This window comes from Monodon monoceros, unplaced genomic scaffold (assembly GCF_005190385.1).
Source record: "Monodon monoceros isolate NGI ecotype Baffin Bay Population unplaced genomic scaffold, NGI_Narwhal_1 Super_Scaffold_3, whole genome shotgun sequence".
NCBI classification, from domain to species: Eukaryota; Metazoa; Chordata; class Mammalia; order Artiodactyla; family Monodontidae; genus Monodon; species Monodon monoceros.
The window spans coordinates 80,257,170-80,279,916 of NW_021703780.1; the positions used below are offsets into that span (position 1 = coordinate 80,257,170).

At 40.9% G+C, this 22,747-nt stretch overlaps 2 protein-coding genes across 3 annotated transcripts in view; one reads left to right on the top strand and one right to left on the bottom strand.

The window, feature by feature from the left end:
* SUCLG2 (succinate-CoA ligase GDP-forming beta subunit) overlaps window positions 1-6,854 on the bottom strand; it is a 370,032-nt gene extending 363,178 nt beyond the window's left edge. Inside the window, exon 1 of one of the 2 annotated variants that reach the window (XM_029244398.1) lies at window positions 6,690-6,827. In XM_029244398.1, coding sequence (XP_029100231.1) covers window positions 6,690-6,773 — 84 coding nt within the window. In that variant the 5' untranslated portion in view covers window positions 6,774-6,827. Of the gene's footprint in view, window positions 1-6,689 lie in introns of both variants that reach the window. The other variant, XM_029244400.1, reaches the window with a different exon arrangement.
* Window positions 6,855-7,038: 184 nt separating this feature from the next.
* Window positions 7,039-22,747, top strand: part of TAFA1 (TAFA chemokine like family member 1) — a 767,746-nt gene continuing 752,037 nt past the window's right edge. The window contains exons 1-2 of the mRNA XM_029242641.1: window positions 7,039-7,315; window positions 9,146-9,300. The gene's annotated coding sequence lies outside the window, so the exon portion shown is untranslated. The remainder of the gene's footprint in view (window positions 7,316-9,145; window positions 9,301-22,747) is intronic.

A 22,747-nucleotide genomic window follows, 5' to 3' on the forward strand; every position in this document is an offset into this window, starting at 1 on the left:
CCAAGATGTGCAAACATTTCTAGAACAAGCAACATCCAGGATGGTGCAACTGAGTTCCCCACACAACCCTCCCCACTGCCACCTCAGGCCTCACCAGACCTTCACCCCACCTGTGGAATAATGAAGATAACTGGGGCCCAGGAGACAGGGCTTGAACTCTCTGAGCCTCAAGTTCCCTAGATGTAAACTGAGAATAATCACCTCTGTTTCAAGTCGTTGATGCAGGACTAAGTGAAATAAACCATTTGGAAACACCAAGCCAGCACCTAACCCTGATATGGCAGCAAACACTAAATGCTTATCAAATCTGGGAAAGGAAAACTATTCTGGCTTGATAAAGCCAAAATAAAAAAATTCAAGTAAATGTAGCTTCAAATTTACTGCAAGAGAAATAATCGCTCTGAGCCTACTATCTAACCATAATGTCAGACATCATGCATATCATCTTATTTAATCTTTGTAACTATCTGTAAGAATTATCTCCTTTCAGAGAACAGAAAATTGAGGTTCAGTCAAGTTCAACAATTAGTAGAGCAAGAACCTGGCAGACCCAGAATTTGAACTTAGTCCTATTTGAACACAGAACCATACCCTTTTCTCCTCACTGTTTCCCAGACCCTGGAGCCAGAGAAGGAGGCAGTCAGATAAGAGCCTGCTAAGAGTCAGATAAGAGGACAATCATGCAGTGTTGATTACTCCACCTAAGTTGGCATAAGTGCAAAGACCAAGCTGCCCATTACTCAGGGACAAAGAAAGGAGGAAAGGTCAGCCATCAGCATAACTGGATAGTTCAGCTCAAAAAGGACCCTTTGGCAATGTAACTTAATGTTTTAACAGCGTAAGTAACTTATCAGCATGAGGCAGGTGACTCCCTGGCCCTGTGATTTTAAGCAGATTATTTAGTATGACCCTTCTATGCCTCTGTTCTGTTATTTGTAACATGAAGACAGTACAATCTCCCCTGCAGTAACATTGTAAGGGTTAAGGAAATAATGTGAAGACATCACTTTGCACAGGGTCTGTCACATATGAAATGCACATTCCTATTATTTTGAAAGTCCTTTCACAACGAGACTTTCTATAGCCCTTTCCTTCCTCATTTGCCTAAATTATCTGCATCAACCCTCATCCCTGTTACTTACCTGCCTCTCATTTCTCTGTGTACCCCATGCATTCATTTAACCACAAAAGCTTACTGAATAACTGGTCAGGCAGGCTGGGGAAATAGCAGTGCATAAGAAAAATCTTTGCCCTCATAGAGCTTACATTCTTACATTTGTGGGGAAGGAAGTCAGACAGAGAATAAACACATAATAAAAACACATAATAAATCACCAGGTAAAGTGTTAAAATGCAGGCAAGGGGCAGAAAATAATCTCTGGGGAGAAAGTGAGTCAGATCAGATAATTAGGGAACGCCCTGTGGGAAGACCACTTTGAATAAGAAAGCTGAATGATGGGATAGAACAAGGCCTGAGATCAGAAGGAACAGTGTTTCAGACAGGGAAACAGCAAGTGCCCCATGCAAGACCACACAGTGTCACAGAAGACTAAGCACATAGCTCTACTGATCTTGCGATGCTACTGTATAATTTTTGGTTTACCCGCCAATTTTGCCACTAGACTATGAGCCCCCTGAGGGTAGGGCTGTGTATCTTCCCTGCATTCACTCACTCATAGAACTCACTTATTAAAGGTATCTATATGCCCAGCATTCTCTAAAGCACTAGATTTACAGTGAAGAATTAATCAGTATAGTCTCTGCCTTCAAGGAGCTTCCAACAAATAGCACTGGGCAAAGACTAAGCACTGAGAAAATATTTACTAAGTGAACAATATGTGCTTGATGTTCAGTTATCTAGCTCTATACCATGCCAAATTCTGGGCTTTCTACAGCTCTTCTTTCCTCCCTCATTTGCCAAAAAGATCACCACTAGCTCTCCACTTCTGTTACTCACCTGCCTCTCCTCCATACCAAACTGTTCCCAATGACTCCTCTAATCTCCCCATCTTCTCTCTCCCCTCCGCCTTTGCCCACAGTCCACTCCACCTGGCATGCCTTCCCCTGCATCTTCTTTACCAGACTAATTCTAGTGTCATTTCCCCAAATTTCATTAGTATACTGACGTTACCACTTGCTCAAAGTTCTTCAGACAAAACGTTTTCATCAAGTAACAGAAAATGATGGGTGCACAGGTAGCAAAGGACAATTCCAGATTGAGTGAATAGTAAAAAGAGTTGAAAGACAAGTGATCTGAAGTTGCATATGTAATTTCTTTTCCTCCCCAAAATACGAGATACGTCAGTGAGTTTCTGGGCGTTGTGCTTACAGAATTGGGCCGGGATACAAGGGCAGCAAAAGTCTCACTACTATGGGTCTGTGTACTCATCCATGAAAGAAGTGTTTCATTTACAGTAAACAAAACCAATTTGAAACAAGAGCTATCATTTACAGCTCTTCCCCACACAGAAGTCAGTAGTTTAGCAACTAAATTATTTGAGATGAATTTCCTTTTCTAACAGCAGAAATTGCAAGTGCACTTCATTTATAAGAGAAAAGAGTCATATTTATTCTTCTAGGCAAGAAGGCAGATAAAGGTGAGTCACAACTTCCAATGCAGCCTCCACAGCCATAGTTAGCTGACAGAAACTTGCACGTAAGCTTCAGTCCTTCACTTCTAAAAGCCAGGCATCCATCTTTCTCCTCTCACTTCTGGAAAGAACAGAAAATTAAGCTGGAGTCATCTATTCTGAGATACACAACAGCAGGGACAGGGTTTTGGTTTCCTTCAACAATACACATTCCTCCCTGAGTTCCTGGACAGAAGCTCTGGGCTTTGTAGAGAACCACACAACAAGGATTCTACAACTAGGGGCCTGAGGGGCAGTGTTTCCCACAATGTCTTTGCTTCACCTACAACAGAACAGCTCTGTTAACTTCACACAGCCATTATGAGAGGGGAAATGCACTAAAAGGCAAAATACCATGATCAGATTATCACTAACCATTTAAACTCAGTGCCCTCAGCCAAGACTTCCCCTAAGACATAACTAATGTAACAGGCTCATCTCTGTGCCCAACATGGCTGTGCCTTGCTGTATTGTGCTATTTATAATAGGGAGTGCACTGTACAGTAATTACATGCCTGGCCTTTGGCAGCCGGACTGGGATTCAGCTATTTTTCACTAGCTGAGTAACTTTGGGCAAAGCACTCTAAGCTTTTAAAAACTCTTTATCAGACCCTACAAGTCCCCACTTGATCCAGCCCCTGCCTACCCCTCAGACCATGACTAGTACTGTCACTTTCCACCTCTTTAACTGTCTGGATATGTTGAGTTCAGGTCCCACCTCAGGGCCTTTGCATTTGCTGTCCTCTCTTCCTGAGTGTCACCTGGCTGGCTACTTTTCATTAATCAGGTCTCAGTTCAAATGTCAAAAAGTCACCTCCAGGATCTCATAAACATAATGTTGATTATGTGAGTATGCACTCATATAATCCATTGTATAATTCCATTTACATAAAGTACAAAAAGGAACTAAACCAGTGTATGGTGGCGTAATTCAGGGGACTGGCTACTCTTTTCTGGGTGGAAGTAGTGACGGGAAGGAGCACCACGGGGCCCTCTGGGTTGCTGCTAAATGATTAATTTCTTGATATGGATCTGATCTCCTGGGCATGCCCAGTTTGTGCAAACTCATCAAGCTGTTCACTTATAATATGTATATTTTTATTACACGTGTTACAATGCAATGTCGAATTGGTTTTCCTGGATCACCTAATCTATGACCCACCATCTTGGCTAAGCTATTCATTCTCCAGCCCATGACCTTGTTTTATTTTCTTCATAGCATTTGTCACTGGCTGAAATCATTTTCATTATTGTTTATGTATGTACAGTCTAGCCCTTCCCCACCCCCATTAAAATATAGTATCATGTGGCCAAGATCTCTGCCTGCCTTGTTTACTATCCCCAAATATCAGTACCTATAGAGTCTTGTTCTAGGTATAAGCTGAATAGAGAAATATATGTAAAATAAGAAATGGCAAAAGGGTGGCCCTTTAAGGATATAACATCAATTGAAAGTCAAAACAGAGAAGCCAACAGCAGAAGAAATAAAAAATGTCAATGACATTTAGCATCAGGAGTATGTGTCAAATGTTAAATTTAACAACGAGGAGGGGGTACATAAAGTGTCATTCTTTGGCACCTCTGTGAGAGTGGTTAAAGTTACTTCTCACAGCAGAAACTGGGTCATTTATCTCTGTACACACAAGAATTTTGCATAAGGCCTGGTACAAAGAAGGTCTGAGCCAAGAAGAGTAGCAAGAGATTTCTGAGACGCTTGGTGAGGATTCTTAAGTTTCCAAGAAAAAGAGGGTCATATTCAACTGTAATGTCTGCCATGGGCAAGGGAGTAGGTAGGCACAACATACATGCAGAGGTAGGTGGAGCAGATACAAAGAAGCATTCAAGAATATGAAAAGGGTTCCTTACAAATCACAAACAATACTCACCTACTTTTATTGCCAATTCTAAGATGTTTATAAAGAAAAAATTAAAATGTGTCAGTAGTGTTGGTGACTTGGATGTTACATAGTAACTTTATGCTATGCAGAGTAACTTACATGCTGATATAACTTACATTCATGAGGAAATTTACACCACAGCCTGGTATAATGGAAACTGAAAAGTAAACCTTTAATCTGTAATCAGTTCTGCCACAAACTCTCTTTATAACCTTGAACAAGTCCTTGAACTTTAGTGCTCAATTTTTCTACCTGTGAAATAAGCTAGTTGGATCTGATGCTTGCTAACGCCCATTTCCAGTTCTTGAACACTGTGTACTATTCCTGACTTAAAAAAAAAAACAAACTCATTTCCTAAGCTTATGTTCACAGGACAATACGCCATCCACAAGTATGTAAATCAAAGTTACTAGATGCAGTGAGGTAGGAGATCCTTTTACCCAGTCTTCTTGCCAAACCAAGGGTATCGCCCACTCAGATTCTCTACAGTGTTGTGTTCAGACTCCCATTTCTTGGTAAGGCAAGAAGCCCTATCATACTTCAGCTAAACAGTTGGATTTCTCGGCACAATTATTTCCTTTGCTTGAGTTTTCACTGCCTTAGGCACCATGTTTCCCATCAATTCAAGTCTACTCTCATAGTTAGCACCACAGTTCCTGTTTTTTTCTAACACTTAAATAATGAATAGAATTTGATCACCTGGAGGTATTCTCCTTACTCTATTACAACAGTTATTAGTTATTTTAATTAGACAAAACCACCATTCCTTTTGCTATCCCACCATACTGTCAAGTGCCTATTAAAGATATTACAGTAATGAGTTATTAGCACCTTTTAAATTTACATTAACAAAAACAGACAAATGAGAAGTCAGGAAATGAAAGAAGAAAAAAAAAAAACCTTTCAGATGTCATAATTAACCAAAGCTTAGAGTAACTCAAAAAATCATTAGTAGCTATCTTTCAATTTTTAAAAAATATATACTATGCATATCCTAGTTAAAACTGCAGGAGTAAAAAAAAAAACTGCAGGAGTGATCATTTGTCTCTCATCAATTAAAGATGGGAAAACGGACAAGGACGATGCTCTGCTGTGGATGAGCCCCACACCATCCTTTCTTTAAAAGAGGAGCGATATTACTAATGGAGAATAACTTGTCCATGAGTCATCACCAACTCCTAACTCCCCAAAGACCTTTTGACTACTGTGACTCTTGCCACCTGCAGAACGTATTGATCAAATCTACAGGAAGCCAAGTTCTAATAGCTATTCAGCATCCACCACTGGCCCTCCTAGGTTTTTATTCTCTTGAAACAAGGAGAAAGAGGACAGGGCCACTGCTCTGATGTGTTTTAGTGCTGGGACTGACTGCTCACTGAATTGAGGGAGAGCGTTTCCCATCTTTCTCCTTGACCCCCTCATTTCACCAACTCAAGCACCACTACCCACCCCCCCAAGTCTGGTGAAGATGCATATCAAAGGAATAACTTCAATAAGCCCAGACTCTTACACCTTCCCAAATTGAGCAAAGCATTAAAATCACTACCTTGACATATCTGATTTTTGTGACTAGCCCTAATCTTTTGATGTTCCACTACAAGTTTTTTTTTTTGTTTTATTTTCAGCCCAAACTCCCATATATCCTGGCTCCTCCCTTACCTCTTTGGAACAGTTCCTCAGAGCTATCCAGAAACTTCCCCAGGATACAACCCTCAATAATGCCTCCAATAAAATATATTTCCCAACTTTCAGGCTGTGCATTTTTTTTCTGTCGACATAATAACACCTCAGGACTCCAAAACCCAGTCCCAGGGACTTTTCCTTAACATGCCTGCAGCGCCTGGTACAGGGCCAGACGCCCTCCGCAGCGCTAGGGTAACCCACGTCAGCGACAACTGAGAGCTGGGTGGCTCTCACTCCGGGCTGTCATTACCCACTCCGGACTGTCATTACCCGCTCCGCCTGGGACCCCCGACACCTGAAGCGAGGTGGGGGTGGGGGGATGCTGGGGTCTCTCGTGCGCCCCCGGGCGCAGCACCGCGCGTCCCTTCCACAGGTGCGGCGCCCTAGCGGCCGCGCACCGGGGCCAGGAAGAGGTGGACAGACAAGGACAGGAGGGCATCATTGGCTGCTCCAGGCTCCCACCAAGAGGCCCGCTCACCTGGGACCTGGCCGCCAGGAGCGGGGACCGGAGCGCCAGGTCTCTCAGTAGTTTCCAGGCCTGCGCCACCACAGGGGCCGCCATCTTAACCAGAAAACTTGCGCGGAGAGCCAGGCGGACCGCGGCGAACCAGGCGGGGCGCGGCGAAGGCGGGAAGGGGAGGGGAGGGGAGGGGGCGGGGCCCGGCCGCCCCTCCCGCACCGCCCCCTCCGCCCGGGCCCGCCTGCTGTCCCCGGGACGTGGCAGCGCCTCTGAGGGGCCACCTTCTATAGCCCTGCGTCCCCCACCGCGACTCGCACCTCGGCCCCAAGTTCACTTTCAGCCTTCAGAGGCCCCGTGGCCTCCTCACCGTGCTACCCCGGCTCACCATGTGAGCAAAAACACATCCCGAGCCCTACGGTCGTGGGGCTTAAACTACGCTGGGGCGACAGGCCAGTGCACGTTAGCCGGTGCCGTGAGTGCTCTGAGGACCGGCCCACGGAGCTGACGCCAAGTAAGGGAGGCCTCTGGTCTGGTCCTTGGGCCCCAGAGGCTCGCCTAGGGAAGCGATATTTGAGCTGAGCCTTGAGGGAGTACGGGAGAAGCAAGTGGGTCTGACGAGGTCGGTGGATCCCCTCTGCACCTGAGTAAGAATTTTTTATCTTTTACCGAAGGTTAAGGCAAATCAATTGAAGCACTTTAAGCCAGTAATCACCAGAACAAGAGCAAGCGTTTATTCGGAGTTTACGTGACTCTAAGCCCTGTATATGTAATAAAATTACTATAGCAAATAAGCTTAATATGTGCCAGGCACGTTACAAATTATGAACTAATTTAGTCTTTATAGCAACCTTTCCAGTAGGTACCAATGTATAAATCCCCGTTTTGTAGAAGAGAAAACTGAGGCACAGAGAGGTTACCTAACTTATTGAAGGTCAGAGATCTGATACGGATTAAAAATGGTTCAAACCCACGCTCTCTTCTCCCCACCCTATTAAGTACCATTTTAGAATTTTTTTTAACCTTACTCTGTTCTTGAGCCTATGATCATGAGAAAATGTACAATGTAACAGAACTAGGAAACTATTTCTGCTTTACTTCCCTTTTTACTTTTTCTCCTTTTAATTTTTTTTAATTTTTATTCTGACAAAACAAATCTACAGAAAAGCTGCAAGAACATTACCCCCAACTCCGAAGTGTCCTTTACCCAGATTTACCACTTATTTATATTTTGCCTCATTCCCCATTTTACATAGATATAGATACATAGCTTTATAGCCCATTCTTAATCACAAGTTTACTGGCTAGATTTAGCATCCATTGTTGATTATTTCTTGAATCAGTTATTACTGTAATGGTTGCAAAATCATGATTGTCTAATTCCATTCCTTTCTACATTTTTTAGTTTACATTCTACTCTGAGAAGAGCTTTACCATCTCCCACGTTTATTTATCCTTGTATTCACTTGTATCAATATGGACTCATGCGTCCCTTTTTATTCAGTGCCAAGCCTATGCTCATTCCTTTTACATGTACTCAGCTGCCTCTGAATATGGGTCATTTAAGCCTCACAGGAACCCTGTAAGGGGTGATGATGTTATTCCCATTTTACCAGAGGGGGAACTGTACTACAGAAACACTGTGTAACTTGCCCAGGGTCACAGCCTGGGACCAGACCCCAAAGCTGAAATCTGACCACACCCCAAAGCTGAAATCTGACCACACCCTTCTCTTGACGGGAGGGGATCTGAGTTCCCACCTCATCTATCATTACTTGTACTGGGTCTGCCATCTAGCCAGGATGGAGCAAAGATTCATTAATGTTTACAGACTGAATGTTTAAGCGTGGTGAGAGCTTTGAACATGTTGTCAGAAGGAAGCAGACCTCCTGTAGAATTAATCAAAGGTGGTTTATTCAGACAGTACTATGGCAAGGGAGTTGGCTACTATCACTTTCCTTCCAGCAGAGACCTGAAAGGGTTTGAAAAGAAGAGTGCATTTCGTAAAGAGAAAGGAGAGCCTCCTTAGACAGTCTTTGATGAGTGTTCTGTTAGGATGGGATTTTTTTCTATTAGGGCAGGATTTTTGGAAGTGGAGTGGGCAGAGTCTTTCTGATTACCATTCATGTACATGTGGCAATCTTTGATTGGTTCATTATCTACTAGTGAATTTCTGGGCTGGGTAGCATCATATGAGTTTTCCTGTTTCAATTGGAAGACAGCCTATTCCTCAGCTTTGGGGCCCAAGTCCTGCATCAGCAATTCCTCAGTGTCTTCATCCACATTCTCTAATTCTGCCATCTCTGCAGCCAAGGGGTTGGGGGAGATGGAGGAGAAGGACCTTTGTATGGTATCTCCAGTGCTTAGCACTGGACCAGGATTAGAGAAAGTGTGAAAGAAACACATGTAGGATGACTCACACTTATTGAGTTCCTCCTAAGACTTCTCGCTATTTTCTACCCTTTTTTCCCAAATAGGAAGCTCTTTGAGGTCAAGGATCCACCAAAGAGTTCTGCACTGTGCTTTGCTGAGATAAGCACTGGGTTTTCAGTGAAACTGGATTGGATTCAAATCTCACCTCTGCCTTCTGTGAATCTGTGACCTGAGGAACTACCTAGGTCATACAGTGATAGTAAGTATTCAGTGAGATGTTGTATGTAAAGACCTTGCACATAGCAAGGCCTCAGTAAATGTTGTGTTTCTTCCTCTGATATATTCTTAATAAATATTTGATATCTAATGTGAAACACCAGAGCCAATCTGAGGTATGGGTCATAAGGCCCCTGACACTTTGTAACTTATCTTGATAGCTCTGGCGAACAGTAGAGACGTGTATGTGCCAGATGAAAGTATTAAAAGAGTGTAAAGTTGTTGTCTCCAGGAAGAGGGTGGAGGATAGGGGTCAGGGAACCTTTACATTTTTAGAACTTCGCAAATACTGATTCCTGGGCTCCACTCTAGACCTACTGAATCAGAATCGCTTAGGATGGAGTCTGACATCTGCATTTTAAATAATCTTCTCAAGGAGTTATTTAGTTTGAGAACTAAAAAAAATTTAAAAAAGCAGACAAACCAAACCATAGCGGTAAACTCTCAAGAGGTTTCCCAGTGAATCAAGAGGCAAGTTACTCTGCCTTCTTCCACTGGGTTCCTAAATGTAGAATGAAAATCCTGTGATTCGTAGATGGAGGTGATGACTAAATGCTGCTCTCAGAGAGTCTTGACACATGGGTATAAGACCTGTCTTCTACCAGGGGTCTAGGTCAGCCCCGACATGTAGAAGCATTGGCTAAGGGTGAATAAACAGTGATTCTATGCTTTTTCTTTATCAGTATTGCAATTGTGAACTGCTTGAGTAGTAACTGTGGCCATAGGCAATACCACTACCAAAGCATTCTGTACTGTCTGGGATCAGATTGAAGCACAGAGGTAGATATCAGACAAACTGAGTTCAGGTCTTGACTCTGTGATTTAATAACTCTGAGCTTGAGCCAGTTATTTCGCAGCCTCAATCCTTTATCTGTGAAAGGGGGATTATAATAGTATGTATTTTGCCAGTGTGTTACTGAGTCCAAGCTCGTACTACTTGCTGCACAACAGGCCAATAAATCGAGAGACAAGTTGCTGGAGCAAGGAATAGTGACTTTATTCAGAAAACCAGCAAACTGAGAAGATGGTGGACTCGTGCCCCAAAGAACCCATCTTGCCTGAGTTAGAATTCAGGCTTTTTTTTATACTAAAAGGGGAGGGAGTAAAGTCAAACATTTCCTGGTTCCTGTCAGCCTCCGGAGAGGATGTGTTAATTTCTTCCTCCCTGCAGTCATTCAGGGGTGGGCCTGATCAAGATGTTCCCTGTGAGCTACACAAAGGTATTTTAGCTTAATGCTCATTACCTGCGAGGCAGGGTTCCCAGAGATGGGCCATTATGTATAATTTAAGCGTATAGGCAACATCCGTTTAGTGATTAACTTGTAATAGAATGCAAAGGGTTCTTCCCCATTACAAGTGCATTGTCAAGCACTGGAGATCCCAGTGGCTGTTAGCCACTAGGCTTTCTCCGCTTGACTAAGATATCCTTTTTCATGTTTGTTTCTTTACCATTTACATCAGTGAGCCTGTTTCCCTGTTAGTAAAATGAAGGCCAAGTATGACAGCATCTTATTTGAACTAGTAGTAAACAATATAGCACTTCTCATAAACTTTGCATAAACTGGAAATATTAAGTTCCAAAACTCCTTCATCAAACTTTGGATTTAGAACAACCTGCCTACATTATTTCTTATTGAGTTAATTGTTCCAGGAAAGAAAATAAAAACATCAATAGACCCACACACCTTCTCTTTCATTTTAGCAGTGCCTGTTAACAGTGAAATAATGTGCTCATTTTCATATCCACACTGATTACTCCCTGGGCCCAGATTTGCCAAAGAGGCATGTCAGGAAACCTAGCACAGGGATCATGCATCTAGCAGTTCCAGTGGTTGTTTATCATTACCTTTTCATTTAAGCATAAAAACCATTTGACAAATACAGACTCATTGTAACCAGTAGAAATGAATAGAATTTTTTACAAAACAATCCTAATTTTCATGGATAACATCTTTGAATTCATGCCACTCCCTGTCAGGAATGAAAATCACTATTAAGATGATGAAACAAAGGGCATTTGTGGATTTTGTCTGGTTATTTCTTCTTTAATGGATAACAGATTTCTTGAATTTACAGGCAAAGAAACTTTGGGCTTTCATTATGTACACTGATAATACCTCTGTTGCTGTTTGTGACAGCCATTTTAACCAATGCTTCAACTGTGTTATTTGCCAATGGCACAGAAAGAAGTTCCATTGTGCTCCAGTTATTTTTTCCCTCTTCAATAATGCATTAAAATGATTAATTCTGATGACATTTTAAAGCAGCTTATTTAAATTATAAGGTGCACAGAAGAAAAGGGATCTGAAACTAAAAGTGTCTCCTCTGACAGAACCACAATGAGCTCAAGAGAAATTCTCACTATATCCTGGAGAGGATCTGTGGGAGGGAAGGTAGAGCCATAGTAACAGGTCAAAGTCAAGATGAAAAAGAAGTAAGAGTAAGGAACATCAGAAACCAGGAGAAGGAGCATTCAGGGACAAGGTCAGCTGGAAGACTATAAGTGGAGAACGAGAGTTAAGGATAGAAACAAAGGCAATGACATTCTATTGGTCGGGAAATTTAGAAATGGATAAAGAAGATGGTAAAAGTGGAGTGAAAAACATTTACACAAAGGACAGTGGAGAAGCATGGACTGAAAGAGAAAAATGGTACCAGATTGTGGGAAAGGAATTCCCTTCAGAAAGAAACCTGTTTTCCCACTGCAATCGAAAGCCGTGGAATTTAGCACTTTCAATATTATTAAGACATCCTTCATTTAAATACCAAAATAGGACTTCCCTGGTGGCACAGTGGTTAAGAATCCTCCTGCCAATGCAGGGGACACAGGTTCGACCCCCGGTCTGGGAAGATCCCACATGCTGTGGAGCAAGTAAGCCCATGCGCCACAACTACCGAGCCTGTGCTCTAGAGCCCATGAGCCACAACTACTGAGCCCATGTGCCACAACTACTGAAGCCTGGACGCCTAGAGCCCATGCTCCACAACAAGAGAAGCCACTGCAATGAGAAGCCCATGCACCACAACAAAGAGTAGCCCCCGCTCACTGAAACTAGAGAAAACCTGTGCACAGCAACGAAGACCCAAAGCAGCCAAAAAATAAATAAATAAATTAATTAATTAAATACCAAAATAAAAATTAAAGGCATTCCATTTCAAATGATCTGCTTCTTTAGGAAGTAAGCAGTCACAGCAATGGTTTTTAATAGAATTCCTTTTTTTTTTTTAATTTATTTTATTTATTTATTTTTGTCTGTGTTGGGTCTTCCTTGCTGCGCATCTACTCTTTGTTGCGGCGTGCGGGCTTCTCATTGCATCTAAGAAAGCACAGTCCCTGTCACTGCAGATTTTTAAATCTCACTGTTTTCATGACCAACTCAATTAACTGGGTTTTATCCTATTGTGTATCATTTCTAGCTCAGCATGGATGCTCTAAGTATCCCTGCAGTCTAGGCCCCATAATGTAGTCATAAAATAGCTGATCCTGGACTTTCTCAGTGGAGACATGAAGAGACTCAAGCATTCCAGAAAGCGCTTGTTTGGTTGTTTTCTATTTGATGTATTTTAAAAGATTAGCTGCAACAAGAGCAGAGAATCAGGGAGAACCTGATTAAAAAAATAAAATATAGTTTTAAAGAAGAAATAGAAGTGATGCAAATAGTAATTTCTCCTCCTCTGATATCAAGCTGTGTTGAGCTCTGGAAAGAGGAAACATGTAATTATGATAGAAGTGAATCAGCTGAAAGCCACGTCAAAAAGGCAGATCAGCTTCTGAAGAGATGCCCTGGCTTCTATAAAGACAGTAGGTAAAGAGTCCTAGCCTCTCTACCTGGATCGGCTGCTGGTCCATACGATCTTGGGCTGAAAGAACATGGAGAACTCCTGATAGTGTAGGCAAAAGGAATGTTACCAGATTTCTTTCAGAGACAATGGCCATCCGTGGAGGCTAAGAAGAGCTTAGCTACCTCAAAGAACCTGCCTGAAGAGATGTCTTCATGCTACAAACCTCCGTAAATTTCCTTTCAAAAATTATGTTTAAGAAGAAATAGGAATAACCTTACACCAAAGTGAGGGCAAGAGTGTCCACCAGAGTGAAGACAGTAATGCCACAAGGGAGAAAATGAAGAGAGACAAGTAAAAATTTCACACGGAAATATTTCAAGTACCTAGAAGCTCTGAGGAAAATAACACCATGATGAACAAATGATGTGAATAAAAAATTCAAAAAAGAAAAGGTAAAAGTGGCCAGTAAACAAGAAAAAGAGCCAGCTTCACTGATAGCATTGAAGAAATGCAAAATAAAAGATAATATTACCTTTTAAAATGTATATGTTTTTAAACCAATAAAAATGCCCAATTTGGGTACAATTGTGGAGGAAATAAATACTTTTTAATATTGTCAGTAGAAATGTGAATTGTTACATCCTTATAGAGGACAATTTGGCAATATATATCCAGAGCCTAAGAGTTTAAATCCTCTAGTCAAATAATTTTATTTCTAGGGATTATCCTAAACAAATACTTAAATTTGCAGTCAGAGATTTTTGTTGCAGCAATTTATTTAACAACGAAAATTTGGAAATCACATAGCTGGTGAATAGTTAATAAAAAAAAACACACTAGAATATTGAACAATGCCAAAAAACATATTATAAAATTTTAATTTATTTAAAGAAGCAGTGTATGCACATTGTAAGATTTCTTAAGTCTCTGAAGGTAGTAGCCACTGTTAATAGTTCATTTCTTTAAGAAGTTTTCTTCAACAAATTTTCTATATATACATTTTCTATTTTGATATATCAATGTATATATCTCTATCCCTATCTATCTATCTATCTATCTGGCCCACTACTTGTCTTTGTAAATAAAGTTTTATTGGAAGTCACTCACACCCATTTGTTTATGTATTGTCTATGGTTGGTTTCCAGTTACAATGGCAAAGTTGAATAGATGCAACAGAGATCCTATGACTAAAAATATGTAATATCTGGCCCTTTACAGAAAAACTTTGCAAACCCCTGCACCAGCATACAAACTCATTACAATGTTACCTCAGAGAGTGCAAATATTTTTGTCTGCTTTGTTTGCTGTTGTATTCCCAATGCCTAGAACAGTGCCTGGCATATAGTAGGTGCCCAGTAAATATTTTTGGAATGAATTAATGGGATCAGTTGCTCCTGCTAACGCACAGTTGTGTGTTTTTCACATTTAGTGCTTGTTTTAGTATTACAAATAACACTGCAATGAACACAGATATTTGCTTACTTCTGCAATTATATCAGAAACAGTACTTTGAAAAATATTTAATGATGTGGGAAACATATTGATATATCAAATTTTTTAAAAAAGCTAAAATTTTTGTTACTTTAATTTTTGTTATTGAAAATGTGTGTGTATAACCATAAATAATTTGAAATCTAGGAGGTGGGATTGGGGTGATTTTTATTTTCTTTATTATCTAAATTTATCATAATTAACACATATTGGTAGTAAAAAACTATTAAATGTATTTTTAAAGGACTCAAAAGATCCTTTTCATCTTGTCCCTTCTCTGTCCTATTTTAAATTATTTAATACTTCCCATCCCTATAAGTTAAATCTAAATTCTTCCACCCAGGGCTTAAGGCTATTGAGCCACTGGTTTAAATACCTGTTTCTGTCTCCCTAGTGGCTTTCCTTCATGAAAGGTTTGTTCAGCCAGACTTGTATATTACTCTTTGTCCTCAGAAAAAGCCTTATAAATTCTACCTTGGCACACTTAGTCATAGCTTTTGTCCTGTCCAGAATGCCATCCTTTTCTCCACCTTCCTGAGCCTGCCACTGAAGCGTCCAGTTCTTCCCAGTAGCATTCCTAAGTCCTTCCCACATTATCATCCTTCTACAGCATCTACTGTCATGGGTGGCAAATCTGGTGTCCTTTAGGAGACAAAGCAAGAAAACCTAAATGAACAACGTAGTACTCCATACAAGGGAATAAGGAGTCGTGGGGACCATGGCAACAAGTACATGTCCTATCTAAAGGCAGACAAATGAAAAAATAAATTTGTTTTTAAAGGCAGACCAAACAAAGCAAGACTGCTGACAAAATTTACCATACAGCTTATACTGTATGGGTGTATAAACTGCTTGGAACTTTTTCCTGAAGCCCGTGGGGTTTAGGGATGCAGAAAGAGGGGCAGAAGGTGAGAGTTAATGGAGGTCCAAAAGTAGGATGGGGGTAGGTTGAGAATGAGGGATGGACAAGAGGTTTCAGGCTTAAAGAGAAGGGAGGGGTAGGATTTAAGACTGGACTAAGGATGTTTGTGGTAGAAGTTATGCAGTAATTTTTAAAATGGAATTCTAGTGTTTTATGTTTTAGGCTATATCAGAATATCCCTAGTGTCAAAATGGCTTCATGAAAACAGACCAAATAAAATATCTTGCTTCATCACCCATACCTGTACCCAAGTTCTTCTCATAGTAATAAAAACAGCAATAGCTAAGTTGAGTTGAGTCTACATTATGTGCAGTCACTGTGTTAAGCACATTTACTGAGAGTGTCGACCTGACTCAGTTCTCAAGATAGCCTTATGAGGTAAATGCTATTCCTCTCTTACAGATTAGAAAAAAGACATAGAAAGAGGCAGTGATCTGCCTGAGGTCATATGGCTAGGAGGTGGCAGGGCTGACTTGAATCCAGAGTCTGATCCAGAAGTTGTACAATGAATATACATCTTCTGCAAATTAGCCACTTCACCACTGTGTTGTGCAGCTCAGAAGTGCTGAAAGAAAGGGAATGTTTGGTAGCAAGAGTATAAGTTAGGGTTTCTGAACCTCAATACTGTTGACATTTTAGACTGGATAATTCTTTGTTGTAGAGGCTGTCCTGTGCATTGTAGGATATTTATTAGCATGCTTAGCCTCTATTCACTAGATGCCAGTAGAAAATGCCCTGAGTAGTGACAGTCACAACTGTTTCCATATATTGCCAAATGTCCCTGAAATGGGCAGGGTATTGGTGGAGGGCGTGAAGGAGCAAAACCTCCCCTAGTATAAATATTTATACCACTGGTATAAATACTTGTCCTTAGAGCAGAAGTGTAATACTTAATATTGTCATTCCCCTTTTTATGGACTTTCATAATCCCAGATGTATCTCTTCCCCCACCAAATATCCAACTCCGAGAACAACAGAAATTATTGCACAAAATATTGTGCATTTTATATATCTAACCCTTTCATAGCTTAATTTCATTAAATTCCATAGCAGGAGGGAAGCAAAAAAGTTCTAAGTCATCAGACAATCATTAAGTGAATTAAAATAGTAATTCTCATGTCATTAGTCTGATTTTAGCCAAGCCAAGGTAGTACTATTCCAAGATTCTGCACGAAATAGCAAATTTCAATTTGAAAGTTCTCCAAGCAGTTAATGGTCCTGCTATCCATTTGATTTAGTAAAGGTTCAGAGCATTTGTTAGCTAAACTTTCCCAGAAAGTCATTTTTATAATATCACTGTTAGTCTATGCCATTAGGATCATTTCTTTCTACGATAAAATGGGATTTTATGTTGTCATTCTGTGTCTCAGGGAAACGTATAATTTTTAATGGAAGAAATCTAATATTAACCTCCATAGTCTCCGTAAGTGATTTCATAGCATCAGTCTGTGCAAAGGGAGAGTTTCATATTCTAAAGAAAATCAGCTCATATTATTAAAAACAACTGCCATATAGTATGAAAAATATTGTCAAATTATTTGATTATACCTCAAAATACAAGTTGTATTTCTTTGCCAGGAAAAAGAAAGTGAAAACTATTTGAGCTCTAATTCTGAAAGGCAAAATTTTGAACATTGAATGTTGGCTATTGCCTGTGGTCTAACTGGATAAGAGCAATTCACCTGTTTGATCCGATTTGTTCTAACCTGTGCATTTCACATGGCAAGGGCAGAAAGCCCTAGTTCCATTGCTTACCAGGATTTACTTTTTTTAATATTTATTTATTTGGCTGTGTTGGGTCTTCTTTGCTGCGCACGGGCTTTCTCTAGTTGTGGTGAGCGGGGCCTACTCTTTGTTGTGGTGAGCGGGCTTCACATTGCAGTGGCTTCTCTTGTTGCAGAGCATGGGCTCAGTAGTTGTGGCTCGCAGGCTCTAGACCACAGGCTCAGTAGTTGTGGTACACGGGCTTAGTTGCTCCATGGCATGTGGGTCTTCCCGGACCAAGGTTTGAACCCGTGTACCCTGCATTGGCAGGCGGATTTTTAACCACTGTGGCAACACGGAAGTCCCAATGCTTACCAGGAATTTTGATCAAGACTTCTATTGCAAGTGACAAAAACTTAAACGAAACTCAGCGTATTTATTGGCCAACATAAAACACTCCAGAAGAAAAGAGTGTCTGTTCTGAAATATAACTATTTGGACCTGCACATCATGAGGAGTCTCTCTCTCTCTCTCTCTCTCCCCCTCTCTCCGCCCCCCGCCTCCCCCCGCCCCCGCCATCACCATCATCATCATCACCACCTCTGGTCTGAGTTTCTCTCAGTTTGGCTTTCTTCTTTTAAAATCGTTTTTCACAAGATGAAGAAGTGGGTACTAGAAACTTCCACATCACATCCTTACCACCTGTTGATTATAGAAGAAAGAGGGCCCTCATCCCCTAGCTCAAGTTCTAAAAATATCTAAAAGATTCTGATGAGGCCATCTGGGGTCCCAGTTCCATTCCTGGACACATCTCTGTGGTGAAAAAGGGCTGCCATGATGTTTTAGGTTGGATTCAAGTACAAGTGGTTTTATTAAGGAAGTTCTCCCAGTAGAAAATGGTAAGCAAATGAGGGTAACAGGGTAAGGGAAGGAAAAGAGTCTGTCAAAGCTGCAATATCGGAGGAAGTGCCAGCCTCCTTCTGATCCCACAGGGAGCTCCAGAACATAAATTGCACATCAGAGTTTGGCCCAGTGTGGAAGCAGGGGAGCTGGGCTTTGCACCTGTGCCCCAGTAGTTGGCTACAGGTTGCCCTGAGAGGATATAATCTCCTAGGCACTTCCAGCTCTGGCTCTCTGGAGGTGAGGCAACTCTAGTAGCCCAAGTGCAAACCTCTGTGGAAGGTCGCAGGTACCAGCCTTTTGCAGCATGGGTCAGGGAAGTTGGGCGCTGGGCACACAGCCCTGGTGTTTGCTGCACGTGCTCATCCCTGAGTGGCCAAAGTACTGGTAGCTCCAACCAGAACCACATTTTTGAGCCAAAGAAGAATAATTTACTAAAAAAGGGAAGATCCTGTTACAGGAAAAAGAAAGGGGCAGACAGAATAATGAATGTCAGTTCTATCTGGCTTCACTTGATTTGTACTCACCAAATTTGACCCCAAGAAGGTTGAGTCAAGGTCAGGTAAACACACATGTAGAGAAGGAAAATTACATTTACTGAGAATCTACTATGTCACTAACACTGTTTTTGTTAACAACTTCATTGAAGTATAATTATCACACAATAAAGGCACATACTTAGATTATAACTTTGATAAACTTTGACATATGTATACACCCATGAAACCATCACAGCAATCAAGTTGATAAACATCTCCATCACTACAGAAGTTCCTCTTTCTAACCTATCACTCCCTACCTTTCCTGGTTCCTCCATCCTCAAGCAATTGCTCATGTGCTTTCTGTCACTATAGATTATTTTGTATTTTCTAGAATTTTATATACATGGAATCCTTCAATATATACTCTTTGCTTTTTGGTTTGATATGATTAGTTTGAGATTAATCCATGTTTTTCTGTGCATCAGTAGTTCAATCGTTTTTGTTGCTGGTTAACTGTTGTAAAGATGTACCACAATTTGTTTATCTGTTCGCCCGTTGATGGACTCTAGCATTTTTATGTATCATATTATATTTATATGTCATATTCTTTTCACCATACTGTGGGGCAGGTCTTACTATGCTCTTTTTACAAAAGAGGTGTTTAGGCTCAGAAAGATGAGCTAAGTTACCTGATATCTTAGCTCATAAGTAGTGGAGCTTAGATCTCAGGTTTTTCCCTCAGCAAAGTCTGTGCTGTTTTCATCCTCCCCATCTTTCTAAGAACACAAATTTGACACTCAGTAATTGATTGTTAGTCACTCTAATTAGCAACATTTACATACTCAAAAGGTGTTTTCCAATTTTAAACTCTTACTTAAAAATCTTGTCTCCAGCTTTGATGTTTTCTTTATGCCACAGTTCGGAAATAACCCATTTCCTACTCTCTTTCCTCTTAAAAATAACGAAACAGAATAATGCAATAGGATGTTTCCTAGCATCCTAGGAAACATGTCCAATCTTTGGCCATTTTTACTCTGCTGCACCAAGTCATTTATCATTTCACTACTGAGCTATGCAGTTGATAGTTTAAGAAGTCAGCGCTAAGTGTGTGCCCTATTTAGATCCCTCGAAGTTTCAGAGTGAAATGGGAAATGATACTAGGTGAAAGCATTAGGAATTTCAGCAGTTTTCCCAATGACAAAACCTCACATCTCACTTCTCAGAAAATTCCAATGCACTTACTTTGGTACCTTAAATTTCTAAATTTACATTTTTTACTTGTGTATGTCCAATCTCTCCAGTTCAACTGTAAATTCTGTGAGAGCATCTACCAAACCAACCTTATATAAAATCTGGATGTCCAAGCTCAAAATTCCAAGTCCATTCAACTGGAGGGTATATACACTCTAATCTTGCCAGACTACAGTCTTCAGATGAGAAGATGCCTAAGAATATAGTTTGAAAGATTTTGCCTATATTATAATAACATCATAAAGTAGGATCATCATAAAGGACTTAAGGAGATTAACAAAGTCTGGGTTAAGGAGAATGAAGCAGATCCTGCTGGAGCTCTACCCTTATCCCCTGTGTGCTCACTTCTATACTTGAAAGGCCACTTACTGAAATCCCTTTGATTATTTCTGCCTGTGGTCATTTCTCTGCTTTTGGGACAGACCGGTCCAGCACGCAGGACAGGACAGAAGTGCAGGAAGGTTAATGTCCCCAGGAACAGTCCTCAACCAATAACAGAGAGTTGGTGGATAAATACCTCAGCTTTCTCACCTCTTGGGTGGGGATAATACTGAGGCTGTTCTGCTTTGTCTCTTAGAGTTCCCCAGAGGAACTGAGCCCCAGTTACCCCCACTAGTCATCTGCTCGATAAATCACCTGTTAATGTCTTTCTTCCCTTCTCTGTCTCCATTCCCAACTCTTCTACCTTTGCTTTCTGTTGGAAAAGCCAAACAAAGACAGATATTATAGCAACCAAAGTAATAGCAACCACTGCTACACATCTACAGCATATTGGGTTAAGTGTTTCCTGTACATTAACCTATTCAATTCCCATAATTAATGTGAGAGGTAGGTATTTTTTATTCCCATTTGACTAATGAAGAAATTGAGTCTTTGAAAAGTTAAGAAACATCCCAACTTCACACATTAAGGGGCGAATCGGGTTCCCGCGAATTCTGAGTGACTCCCAATTCTATGTTTTACACTCTATCAGGGGGCTTCCCTGGTGGCGCAGTGGTTGAGAGTCTGCCTACCGATGCAGGGGACATGGGTTCGTGCCCCGGTCCGGGAGGATCCCACATGCCGCGGAACGGCTGGGCCAGTGAGCCATGGCCACTGAGCCTGCGCGTCCGGAGCCTGTGCTCCGCAACGGGAGAGGCCACAACAGTAAGAGACCCGAGTACCGCAAAAAAAAAAAAAAAGTATGCTCTATCAAAGCTCTCAGTCCAGGCCCCTTGGTATTGTGGTGTACACAATTAATACAGGCTCACCTAGTGGCCCGGGGAAATGCCAACATCTTTTTCTTATATGTTTGATAGTACCCAAGAAAGGATAGCTCCAGGAAAAACTAGTTAAATTGCATGGATTTTTTCTTTATTTGTTGTGACTCTTTTGAAGCCTTGACATGCAGTTTAAAATGAGCATTAGCTCTCCTAGCTGTGTTTGCAGAAGTAATGTCAAAATGATACCCTATTCACGTTTCTCTCAACCATCCACTCTGGCATAACTGATGGTGTGCCAGTGAGATTGCTATAAGTGAACATTTTCATCCTTGCCACTCATTACTGAGGGAGAAAATTCAAGGAGTTCCCAATATATTTTATTTTTTAATATGAAACACACACACACACGCACGCACACACACTACTTTCCTTGTTCTTGAATATATGCAATTTATCTATCAGTATCAGAGCAGGTTACATTTCTTACTCACTTGCTTTTGTTTCTTTTCCATCCATATGCCAGAGAGAAGGAATTTTAATCACCGAAGGAGAATTTGTATAATAAAAGTGATGTCTGCAATTCCTTCAGCGAAGAACATGAATAAATGATCTGTAGATTCTTAATGCATTGCTCCAAATATGAGTTTCAATTTGCACAGAAGTTTCAACAAATTGTTTTGTGTCCCTAAAGACATACAGGTACCTCATGGGATACATAGCAAAGGATTCCATTTAGAAAGAATTTTGTTTACGAGTAATATATCCTCTGCACTTTTCTCCGCTCTATTAATGGCTAATGACATTGAGTAATATAAGCATGCTGTTTTTCTTTTTCTTAAAAAAAATTTTTCTTTTATTTATTTATTTTTGGCTGCATTGGGTCTTCGTTGCTGCACGTGGGCTTTCTCTAGTTGCGGCAAGCGGGGGCTACTCTCCGTTGCAGTGCGCGGGCTTCTCATTGTGGTGGCTTCTCTTGTTGCGGAGCATGGGCTCTAGGTGCACAGCCTTCAGTGGTTATGTCACACGGGCCCAGTAGTTGTGGCACACGGGCTTAGTTGCTCTGCGGCCTGTGGGATCTTCCCGGACCAGGGGTCAAACCCGTGTCCCCTGCATTGGCAGGCAGGTTCTTAACCACTGCACCACCAGGGAAACCCTCTTTTCTTTTTAATGAGAGGTCCAACATGAACTTCGATCTAAAGTTTTCTAAGTTTTTCAGAATTCAGCACCACCTTTTCATTCAAGGATTTAAAAGCACAACACAAGAGTTGAGATCAAATGATAGCTTAAGTGACACACACTACACTAAGTTTTTATTTATTTTATCTTTACAACATGCCTGTGATACAGATGCTATTATTATACACATTTTTTAGGTAAGCAAACTGAGGCTTAGAAAGGATAAATACTTGGCTGAGGGTCACACAATTATTACAGTGTTTAAATTTTACCCACAAGTTTTGTCATTTTATACCTTTATAATTAGTCCTGTTTAGTCTTGCCATACAGACCCTGCCCCTGCAAGTTAGCCTAAATGTCAAATATTTTGTCTCTGAAACTTGGCACTTGTTCCAAAGGCATTAGGTAGTTCATACTCACGTTATATGGTTGAAAGCGTTCCATATTACTTTGCTTGATGAAAGGAGTGGTAGTTAACTTTTTTGTGACATCTCCATCAACTTTAACCTATTCAACTTT